Below are 12,151 nucleotides of genomic sequence, written 5' to 3' on the forward strand. Positions count from 1 at the left end.
TCTCTCAGTACCTGCATTGTAAACCATAATGCCCCCAAATAGAGAGAGAGTAAGAAGACATACAGACAGGGCGTGGGGTGAGGGTGTTGGGAGGGATACTGTAGGCATTGGTGGTGGGAAAGATACACTGGTGGAGGAATGGGTGTCTAATCATTGTATAACTGAAACTCTATCAGCTTTGTAACTGTATTTCATGGTGATTTAATTAAAAAAATTCTTAAATTATTTGTATTAGCTATGATCCCACAACAAATTACTTATTCGATACATTACCAAGATCTTGTAATCATATACATATGTATGATTACAAGATCATAGTAGTATATAATATATATAAATATACATATATGTGTATATATAAGTGTATATATGTAAATGTATATATGGAGGGAGAGAGAATCACATGGAACCACATTTTTATTTTCTAATGCTTGACAGAAAAAAAAAAGATCTAGCTTGGAGAGACATCAGTGGTTGCCAATCAGAAACAATAAAAAGGGTTTTTTAGCTTTTAGAGGTAATATTTTTATATCAGTATATCTCCTTGAAATAAAATTAGTAAGAGTAGTATTGATTAACCCCAAATACCAAAAGAATTAGTGTTATTCGGCATTAAGCCTAGATAAGTGATATTTACAGTAATGATTTATCAAATAATTTTATTAAATAGTAATAAAGGAAAAGGTGCCCTATTAAATAGGTTAAAGTATTTTTGGGACAAAAAAATTTCTCTAGGGTCGTCACAAAACCAGTCCTTTAGTTACCCAAACTCTTCTTACAATTTAGCATGACTCATCACTTTCTTAAAATTTTTCCCCCAATTTCATTGATTCCAGATAACTGTGGCATTATTGGCTGGAGTGATAGCACAGCGATAGGGCATTCGCCTTACAAGTGGCCAACATGGCCGACCCGAGTTTGATTCCTCCGCCCCTCTCGGAGAGCCCGGCAAGCTACCGAGAGTATTTGATATGCCAGACACAGTAACAACAAAGTCTCCAATGGAGACGTTACTGGGCCCCCTCGAGCAAATCGACGATCAACGGGAGGGCCTTTACCTTTACCTTTACCTTATTAATTTCACAGTCAACTATTGCCCTAACACTGATATTTGTAAAGATCTTATAAATTTGGTAACTATGAACTTCTTTTCCTAGGCCTCAGGAGCTGAATGAAATATTAATATCCAAGATTGCAAATTCCAACTCTAGACATAGTGCCTTGTAAGACTCTGCTTGAAGAACATTACATTTTCACGTTATGATAATTTATCTTTATAAGCTATACGGATAAGCTGGTATTGATTTACAATGTTCATTTGTATTTCAATTCAGTACTTTTCACTACTCTCATTCTATATTAAAAATAAACACATTGTCTTGTTGATTTATTTGATAAACTTTATTAAGTGCATTCGTGAATTTTAGAAATTTTATGGGTGCTGAGAATATACATTAGGGCATGGTTCTAATTCACCGCAGCTGACATGGTGAGAAAAAAGACAAGAGAATATATTATTATACCCCAGGGTAGCAAACGGTACCTTAGAAATATGCAGTTAAGAATCTGAGAGTATAGAGGGAAATGATTTAAATCAAGGATATCTGAACAAATGGTTTAACCTTTTTTCCCCCACACCTGGGAATATTCAGGGCTTACTCCTGGATCAGCACACAACTATCACTCTGGCTGTTCTCAGGGAACTAACTGTATGGGGATCAAACTACAGTTGGCTCAAGGCAAGGTTGTATCCCCCTTGCCCCAGTTTAACTAAATTTTAGAAGGATTATCATAGGGTTTTAATAAAGAAAGTTTGGGAGATGATAAAAGATGTAGTTTATAGAGAGAAGCTATATAGCCAAAGAGTATTTTTGTTTGTTTTAATTTGGTCTAGATGTCATAATGCTCAGCTCTTGGTTTTGTGATAAAATATCATTCTGCTCAGATAGAGAAGGGAGCACAAAATAAAGGGTGTTGGGAGGATCCTCCCAGGATGGGAGATGCATGTCCCAGGATGGAAGATGCGTGCTGAGAGTAGACTATAGACCGAACAATGATTGCCACTCAATGCCTCTTTTGCAAACCACAGCACCCAAAAGGAGAGAGAGAACAAAAGGGAATTCCCTGCCACAGGGAAGGGTGGGATGGGGGGGATGGGTGGTGGAAGGGATACTGGGATCAGTGGTGGTAGAGAATGGGCACTGGTGGAGGGATGGGTATTTGATCATTATATAACTGAAATCCAAGCACAAAAATTTGTAAGTCTACAACTGTACCTCATGGTGTTTCACTAACTATCCCTGTCCTCCCGTTGTTCATTGATTTGCTCCAGCGGGCCCAGTAACATTGTGAGACTTGTTACTATGTTTGGCATATCAAATACGTCATGGGTAGCTTGCCAGGCTTTGCCGTGCGGGTGAGATACTCTTGGTAGCTTGCTGAGCTCTCCGAGAAGGGCGAAGAAATTGAACTCGGGTCGGCCATGTTGGCTGCATGCAAGGCAAACGCCCTACCCACTGTGCTATTGCTCTGGCCCGTTTCACTAATAAAAATTGAAAAAAAAAAAGAAGAAATTCAAATGGCCAAAAGGCAATATATATATTTATATATATTATCATATATATATAATCTTGGCAGAGCTCAGGACACCGTTTGTGATGTCTGGGATCAAGACTGGATTGGCTGCATGCAAGGCAAGTGCCCTACTCACTGCACAGAACTCTGGCCCCTAAGGGTGGTATTTTATTTGTCCAGACATGGGAGGGTTCAAATATTAAAGAAAGAGTCATTAGAGAGGAAGTCTAGGAAGTCTAGGAAATAACAGTGGATGAAATCTAAAGCATAAGTGAAAGGCTGTTTTTGGTTTGGGGGCCATACCCCATGGTACTTAGGGCTTACTCCTGGCTCTGTGCTCAGGGATCACTCTTGGTGGGGCTTGAGAGACCATGTATGATGCCAACAATCAAGGTCAGGTTGGCTGTGGGCAAGGTAAGTGTTTTATTTTATTTTGGGGCTTTGGGGGGGTCACACCCATGGCAATGCTCTGGGGTTATTCCTGGCAATGCACTCAGGAATTAGTCCTGGTAGTGTTTGAAGTACCATATAGAATGCGGGGAATCAAACCCAGATCAACCGTGTGCAAGGCAAATGCCCTACCCGCTGTGCTATCGCTCCAGCCCCAAGGTAAGCATTTTAACCCTTGCACTATCTTTCCAGTCCCTGAAGCCTGATTTTAAGAAAGGAATATTCATCTCCTTGGAAAAGAAAAGAAAGAAAAATAAAGCAACAGAAGAAATAAAGGTAAGTTTGTAGAACAGAGAAAAATGGGTAGACCTTAAATTTAATTAAAATTTACGTGAAATTAATGACTTTGAAAATTCTAGGTGACCCATGCAATAGTACTGTGGGTAGAGTGCTTACGTTGCATCGATCAACCAGAATTCTGTCACTAGCACCCCAGTCACCTGAGTACTACTGGGTGTGGCCAAACTTCCAACCCTACAGAGGGGGGTGGGGGGCAGGAGGAGGGAGAGTGAGGAGAGTGGGGAGAGGGGTGTGGAAGAGGAGAGAGAGAGAGAGAGAAAGAGAGAGAGAGAGAGAGAGAGAGAGATCGGAGGTGAGCGGGCCTTAAAGTCAGATAGATTTTAGTTAAGATCTTTTCTCTATCATTAATTGTACAGACTTAAGGAAGTTTCTTGACTTTTAACCTGTTCTCTCATTATGTACTGAAGTAATTCCTAGTTTGGACAATTAAAAGATATATGTAAAGTTTCTCTCGGAGAGCCCCGTAAGCTACTGAGAGTATCCCACCCGCACAGCAGAGCCTGGCAAGCTCCCGGTGGCATATTGGATATGCCAAAAACAGTAACAATAACAGGTCTTATTCCCCTGACCCTGAAAGAGCCTCCAATATGGCACCGTTGGGAAGGACGAGTAAGGAGAGGTTGCTAAAATCTCAGGGCTGGGACGAATGGAGACGTTATTGGTGCCTGTTCGAGCAAATCGATGAACAACATGATGACAGTGATACAGTGATACAGTGAACTTTAGAAGGCATAATTCTCTCCTAAAAACAAAGGTGCGGGTCCCTCCGCCTGCTCCCTCTTGGCGACTTGGTGGCTGTCATCCTCCAGAGGCCATTGGACAGTCAGGCTTGGGCCCGCAGTGACGAAACTTGTTGGGCCTCACGGAATGGGGGGGGAGGGGGAGCCGGGCCTGTCCTCCCCACCCCCCTCCCCAAACCCAAGTCATTGCCCACGAACGGCCTCTCTGGCTCCTCATCAAGCTGCTCAATGGCCATGATCCCAGAGAGTCAGGAGCAGATCTCTAAACCCAGTGGCTTTTGGCAGAAATCCCTCAAGATTTAAGTGTTAAAATTTCGGAATTTCAAAACCACATGGCCCTACTGCAGCCACACGACATCATATGTTATTCATAACCAGCAATAGAACACAAATTGTCTAGTGTTGCCTTTTCAGCAGATCTGAGTGTTGGGGTAAAATCTCAAATAATGGTGGGTCTGGTGTTGAAATAGTGAATGTGATCAAAGTAGAGAGAGAGTAAAGTGGAAATCATCTGCCCCACAGGCAGGGGGAGGGTGTGGGATGGGGGTATACTGGGATTTTTGGTGGTGGAGAATGGGCACTGGTGAAGGGACGGGTGTTTCATTGTATGACTGAGATTTAGACCCAAAAGCTTTGTAACTGCTCTCACGGTGATTCAATAAATAACACTATAAAAAATGGAAAAAAAAAAGTAAGTTCTTTTTTTGTGGAGTTCATGCACAATTCAATCAGCTAATCAGTGGCTGAATAAATAGCAGTACTCCTACCAAAAAAAAAAGGTGCGGATGGCACAGTGGGGACTTCAGTAAATCCATTAGGAGAACAGGAATGGAACTAAAAGTATATAGAAATATGGTAGGAAATATTATACTTAAGTTCAGAAAATATGAGTTTGTAGTGGTGTCAGCCTAAATTATCTTTCCCAATAATGCTCAATAATTTATGTATAGGAATACTGAGGTTAGACATGTTGATTCTGAGTTGATGTTTAAGTGTAAGACATAGGAACATAAGAATTACAGTGTTGGTCAAAAATAAGAAACGAGTGAAATGAAATGAGCAGTCTGTGGGTGTGGCTTGGTATAACATATTCCTTACATATGTGAGGTGAGGGAGTTCCTGGGTTCATTTCTTCACACTGCAAAAAAGAGTAGAGAGATTGTGTAGCTCTAAAATCCTGACGATCATGAAAGAGAGAAGTTTTAGATAGAGAATAAAGGTAAAAAAGGTAAAGGCCCTCCCGTTGATCGTCGATTTGCTCGAGCGGACCCAGTAACGTCTCCATTGGAGACTTTGTTGTTACTGTGTCTGGCATATCGAATACTCTCGGTAGCTTGCCGGGCTCTCCGAGAGATAGAGAATATGTATCAGAATTTAAAGTCCAGAGGTAGGACAATTCTGCATTGTCACATTGTCAATGGCCTGGTGAAGGAATGAATGACATTTTTGCAGTGGAAGTCAATGAAATTATAAGGTGAGAAAATGGAATGAATCATTCCTATTAAAGATACAAAGGATAAAGGAAGCATTAGAATTGAAGAGAATGCCATGAGTCACATGCACAACTTTCCATAGATGATGAGAAATGTACAGGAGGTTACTAGGTGATGACAAAATGGGGTGGCAGAGAACAAAATAACAATATTACATGTTTCAAATCCTGATTCCCTCAGTAATCTAGGAGATTTGCTATGCTACATCATCTTTATGATCTTTCGTTTATGATAAAATTGAGCTAATAAAATATTTTCATAAAGTTATAAATGTTAAGTACTTAACTAATATAGTCAATAAAAAGATGTCATAAATAATTTTAATTTTATTTTTAATCACAAAACTAAACAGATACATATAACTATACATAAATTCATTATATATTTACATATTTCCTACCTTCCATTTTCTTAAGGATTTTAATGAGTAAATCTTTTTCACCATCTGATTCCATCCTTAATATAATTAATACCTAATCAAATATAACAATTTCACATGTTATATGAATAATATTCTTTTATATAACTTGGCTACAGTAACCAAAAAAAGCTAATTTAATTGATGATATGAAACTAGTGACAATGACTACAAAGTAAAAGTTTGTGTTTACTTTTACAAAGTATAAGATATGAATGCTTAAACATAAAGGAATAAATTCTGATCAAATTCAAATATCAATAAGGAAAGATTTTATGGTAAGCTATTCTTAGTATTTTTTAAGTGTTCTTATATAGGTGATTCTGTTAATATGTAAGTCATCTCTACCTGCATTTGTTAGTTCTAAGTTCAACTCTGACAAGTTTATATTTTTTGCTTTTTTTTTTTTTTTGGTCACACCTGGCAATGCACAGGGTTTACTCCGGCTCTGCACTCAGGAATTACTCCTGGGGACCATATGGGATGTTGGGAATTGAACCTGGGTTGGCTGCGTGCAAGGCAAATGCCCTACCCTCTGTGCTATTACTCCAGCCCCACAAGTTTATATTTTTTGGAGAAAAATAATGATTTGCTGCTCTATCTTCCTACTTACCACTACAACATTTGGCAGGTCGACAGGGAACAACAAATAATTTAAAAAAATTTTTTTTGGCTTTTTAGGTTCTACCCAGTGATGTTACTCCTGGCTCTGTACTGAGAAATTACTCCTGGAGGAGCATGGGGTACCAGGGATGGAATCAGGGTGTACCGCGTGCAAGGCAAACACCCTATTGGCAGTACTATTGCTCTGGCCCCTAATTAAAATTTTCTTAATGATTGATTTAGTTTATCTTACTATCTTAAATGTTATCCCAGTAAACATAAAATTGGAAATAAAAAATTAAGGGTGGGCAGAGAGATAGTACAGGGGTAGAGTCCTTGCCTTGCATGCAATCCTGGTGATCCCTGAGCACAGAGCCAGGAGTAAGCCCTGAGTATAGCCAGGTGTGCCCCCCAAAACAAACAACAATACATACAAGGGAACAGACAAGAAAATAAAAAGTTCAAAGTTAAATGCAAATTTAGTTAAAACATTTATAATACTTTTTGCTTAGTATGACTTTAAAAAGCACTTAAAATATTTTTATTAATTTGACATTCAGATGCAGGTAGGGCAGGCAAAATAGAATCCCAGATATAATAATCCAAGTGATTTTATGGTATAATGATGTGAGATTCTAGCTCAATCTAAATATAAAAAAATTATACTTCTACATTGGATATATCCTCATGAAATTATAAGAGAATTAAAGAACTAGAACAGAAAAAAACTGTCTAATAAAAATAAAATATTAAAACTTTTAAGATACAAATTATGATGCAAATCATTCTTTCTCTCTGTTTCATTAGTAACAGTTAATAATGTTTAACTAACTTTGGGAGAAAATTATGATGGGATTTAACAGCACAGACCAGGGCTTCTTAAACTTTTTTCCATTTGCTATCCTTTTTTATCCAAGAAATTTTTATGTGCTCATGGGTATATAAAGTAGGTCTACTGTCCACTGTCCTCCCGTTGTTCATTGATTTGCTCGAATGGGCCCGGTAACATTGTGAGATTTGTTGTTACTGTGTTTGGCATATCGAATACGTCATAGCTTTGCCAGGCTGTGCTGTGGGGGCAAGATACTCTCCGTAGCTTGAGGTAAGGTTTTTATTAGTTGAACTCTGGTTCTCTGAGAGGAGAGGAGGAATCGAACTCGGGTCAGCCCGGTCAGCCGCATGCAAGGAAATGTCCTACCCGCTGTGCTATCACTCCCCCATAAAATATGTACAAAAAGAAAATATTTATCAATAATAAAAAACATTATTTTAAAATAAAAATTTCAAGATCCCAACATCCAGTTACACAAGTCCCATGTGGTGTGCTACTCAGCTTTTAAAAGCCAGGGATAACTATTTCATAAATTCAGCCACGCAAATACTTATCTTACATCTGATTCTTATTTAAACAGATTACTTTCATCTTCTTTATTTTAATACTTAACCTTAATTTGCTCTTTATTTTGCATCCAACTCAGTATCTGACATTGCAATTCTTGTATCTTATAATTGGTTTCAGGATTTTTCCCCTTAATAAACTGTATAATTGTCAGTTGTCTCCAAACATTGTCTAAGTAAGAGCCTAAAATTCTTTGGTAGATATCTTTCGCATTTGACAAATATCCTGTTAAAAACAAAAGTAGTGGGGAAAAGCTTTTATTTCTGCTCTTTGAGAAGCTTCATGTAAAATTCCAAAAGAAAATAGCAGACAATGATAGTTTCCTTAAATCCTTTTCTGATTTTGACCAGAGTTCAACTAATAAAAACCTTACCATTAAGTGAAACTGAAAAAAATATGTATCAAAGTATCTTTATTTTAAAGCTTGACCTAATCTGTGTAATCTTCAGAGTAAAGAACTTGGTTTCAAGAACTGAATTAATTTTAATAGGCAGTCACACTGGGCAGAGCCTGGGGCCACCAGGAACACAACGATGCTTAGGGGGCTATGTGGTGCTGGCACTCAAATGTGGGGCCTTATGTATGCTAGGCACTTGCATACGAACTCTACTGCTTGAGTTATATCCCACAAGGATTTCACTTTCATAGTATTCCCCAATGTAGTCCAAATAGTAATGCCAAAGTTTGGTTTTGTAAATGCATTTCTTTGAGGATCAAAAATAATTCTGTCTTGATATATAGCTTGCAATAGTCCCAATTAATCCTAGGGTAAATTATTAAGCACTTAATGTGACTACCCATCAAGCATCTGGCATAGATAGAATTTCTCTAACTGAAGGTTTGGTAAATATTGAGGGACAGGAAGTCAACATTACACTCTCAATAAATAGCACAGGGAGATCTTGGATCTTCTATGTCTTGGTAGTATGCCTTACTATTATGTTTCAAAAGTGAGTCTAAGTATGGATAGATAATCTTTTGTAAAATCCAAAAAGAACTAAAGAATAAAAGGTACACCCTTATGCTAGTTCCAGATACTATAAAATGGGGTGACAGCCCTAAATCTTCTACTGGTAGGGGACGGACATGAAACAATCCAGCAGAAACATTAGCAAAAAAAGAAAAAGCACCACGTGGCACTTTCTAAAGGTGGTTATAACTTGCTTATAATATTTAACCAATAAATAATAGCCAATTATTTTAACTCACAGCACTGAGATGCATAATAATTGTGGCTCACTGCTGTTCAATACTTATCAAAACCTTGGAATAGAGAAATAACTTTTGGGGGCAGTTAGAGATAAAAGAAAACACCCGAGTCATTGATCAAAGGATATTTTAACTATAAAGTTAAATAATAGTGTGGATATATTCTAGAAATTAAATCATAAAAGAATATTTTAAGTATAGCATTATTAAACAAGTTGACATAATTCTGCAATGAGAAACCTTATTTAAAAGGAAAGAGTAATGTAATAAGATGGATATTTAAATGGTTTTGATATTAAAAGCTTTCAATACATTTAAAATAATTTTATTTTGATTATTCAAGTAATATATATCCAAATTTACATTACAACTAAGATCTTGTTACTTCTTTTTTTTTTTTTTTGCTTTTTGGGTCACACCTGGCGATGCACAGGGGTTACTCCTGGCGGTGCTCAGGGGACCATATGGGATGCTGGGAATCAGAACCTGGGTCGGCCGCATGCAAGACAAATGCCCTACCCGCTGCGCTATTGCTCCAGCCCCCCATCTTGTTACTTCTTATTTAGTTGTATTTCTTTTAATGGGAGAGCATGCCTAAATGGCTTCAGGGTTTACACCTGGCTCTGCACTCAGGGATCACTCCTAAAGGTGCTCAGGGGACCACGTGGGGTACCAGAGACCAAACTTGGGTTGTCCACATGCAAGGCAAGAATCTTCCCTGCTGTACCATCTCTCTGACCCTAATGTAGTTGTTTTTCGTCTAGCAATGATCCAAAGATACAAACATTTATGAGGACTTGAAATACTATGTCACATCTTATACTAAAAAGCAGTGTATGTACCTCGAACTTATGTTGTAGCATAATATAATTCCAATAGAAAAAAACATTAATAAATAGAGAACCAGAAGAGATCAAAGAATGGTGAGCAGGAAAAAATTTTCAAATAAAAAGAGCTGAAGATATTTTTCTGCTTGTTCTTTTGGAACAACATCCAGTGGTATTCAAGGCTCAATACTGGCAGGACTTGAAGGATGATATGGGGTGCTGGGGATCAAATCTGGGTTGACCACATGCAAAGCAAGTGCCCTACGCACGGTACTATTGCTTTGGCTCTGAGATTTTTTTTTTTAAAGTAGTGGTTGATATTTAGATAATCAAACCTGTATAAATCCACTAGTACTCCGTAATTCATATAGATATTAGAGAATCCTTTACCTAGTTTATGGTACAAATGTTTTTTTCAGTTGATGGTAATTGTTAAAGATATTTTTTTAATTAATACAAAGAGAAAACATATTTAATTTTATAGTTATGTCAATATATGTTTCATGTGGAAGTAAAAGTAGGTTACATATATCTTATATGGCACATTTTCCCTCCCAATCCCTCCTTAAAAGTAAAAAGTATTTAGAATAACATTTTTCAATAGGAATAATTGGGGAGAAATAAAATATTTTTCCACCAACCTAAAGCTGTGTCCAAGTTACATGTCAAAAGTACATCTCTAATTGTTACCAGAAGGTGTAAGAGAGAAGCATACTTGTATATTGTCTCTCTTTCATTACTTGTACCTAGGCAAAACATAGTTAAAAACAGAATGTACAATTAGAACATTAGCATATATCTCAAAATAATTAACAATAATAGCTAAATTTTATTTTATACTTACTATGCGTGAGGGTATATAGTTAAGCTTGTTATTTAATTAACTCCACAACAACAACCATATCAGGAATGATTATGATGATAATTTTATGGATGAGAAAATGGTCTTAACAATTAGTAATTATTAACAAGTAGTAACTATTTAAGGGTATTTTGTGACTAAATGGTGGAGCTGACATTTAAGTCCAGGCAGCTAGTCTTAGAGTTCATATTTTGCTATTTCAAACAATATATAATTATTTATACTCTTGATGGGAAAATAATGAGTTCCAGCTCTGAAACAAGAATAAAATCAAATATATAACTTGCCAATGGGTTGAAATGAGGCCAGATAATTTTAACATAAAGCAATACCTTGCAAAAGAGGTTGATTCCTGTGAATATTTATTTGTTTTTTTGTTTGTTTTTGAGTCATACTCAGCAATGCTCAGGAATTACTCCTGGCAGTGCTCGGAGGGCCATATGAAATGCCAGAGAGCAAACTCTGGTGGCCTTATGTAAAGCAAATGCCCTAACCCTGTACTACTGTTCTGTACCTGTAAGTGATTAAAGATATGACTTAAACAAGGGATGGGCCAATGTATAATGTGCTCATATAGTTCCAGAGTTTCTTGAGATGGGACATTGAATTTTACTGTATATAAAAGTGATATCAAGAAGGGAGAACTCTAGGTCTACTGTTGAATATTAACTTTGAGTGTTTTAGGCTTCATCAGTGAATTGCCCCCTTTTCTCCCAGAGCATCCCTAATCCACTGAGCTTATCTTTAATCTATCCTTTGTGTTTTACCTCTCATTGTCACAGTTCCCCAAGTCAGTCTTGGTTACTTATAAGCCAAAACTTTCTGGTAATTCTGGATTTTGTATGCCTAGTGAACTACTTGCTTTTCTATTTCCCCTATAGCCTTTTCATATTTTACAATAAAGGTAAAGGTAAAGGCCCTCCCGTTGATCGTCGATTTGCTCGAGCGGGCCCAGTAACGTCTCCATTGGAGACTTTGTTGTTACTGTGTCTGGCATATCGAATACTCTCGGTAGCTTGCCGGGCTCTCCGAGAGGGGCGGAGGAATCGAACTCGGGTCGGCCATTTTGGCCGCGTGTAAGGCGAACGCCCTACCAGCTGTGCTAGCGCTCCAGCCCAATAGAACAATGTTATTTGCTTAAACACAGACAGACTGTTAACGCTACACTCCTAATACTTGGAAGTTGATTGACTCTGAAACATATCTACTCCCAGACATCCATCATTATTACTTGATTCAGGCTTTGGTTGATGTAGTTCCTGACACCCCAAAAGGG

General features: G+C 37.7%; 1 protein-coding gene across 1 annotated transcript in view; it reads right to left on the reverse strand.

Moving 5' to 3' along the window:
- The window catches only part of SHOC1 (shortage in chiasmata 1), an 80,317-nt gene that overhangs the window by 27,608 nt on the left and 40,558 nt on the right, over positions 1-12,151 (reverse strand). Inside the window, exons 13-15 of the mRNA XM_056117291.1 lie at positions 10,655-10,759; positions 8,024-8,202; positions 5,958-6,030 (exon numbers count right to left, since the gene is read on the reverse strand). Coding sequence (XP_055973266.1) covers positions 5,958-6,030; positions 8,024-8,202; positions 10,655-10,759 — 357 coding nt within the window. The remainder of the gene's footprint in view (positions 1-5,957; positions 6,031-8,023; positions 8,203-10,654; positions 10,760-12,151) is intronic.

The sequence above is a fragment of the Sorex fumeus genome, unplaced genomic scaffold (genome assembly GCF_029834395.1).
Source record: "Sorex fumeus unplaced genomic scaffold, SorFum_2.1 ptg000034l, whole genome shotgun sequence".
NCBI lineage: Eukaryota > Metazoa > Chordata > Mammalia > Eulipotyphla > Soricidae > Sorex > Sorex fumeus.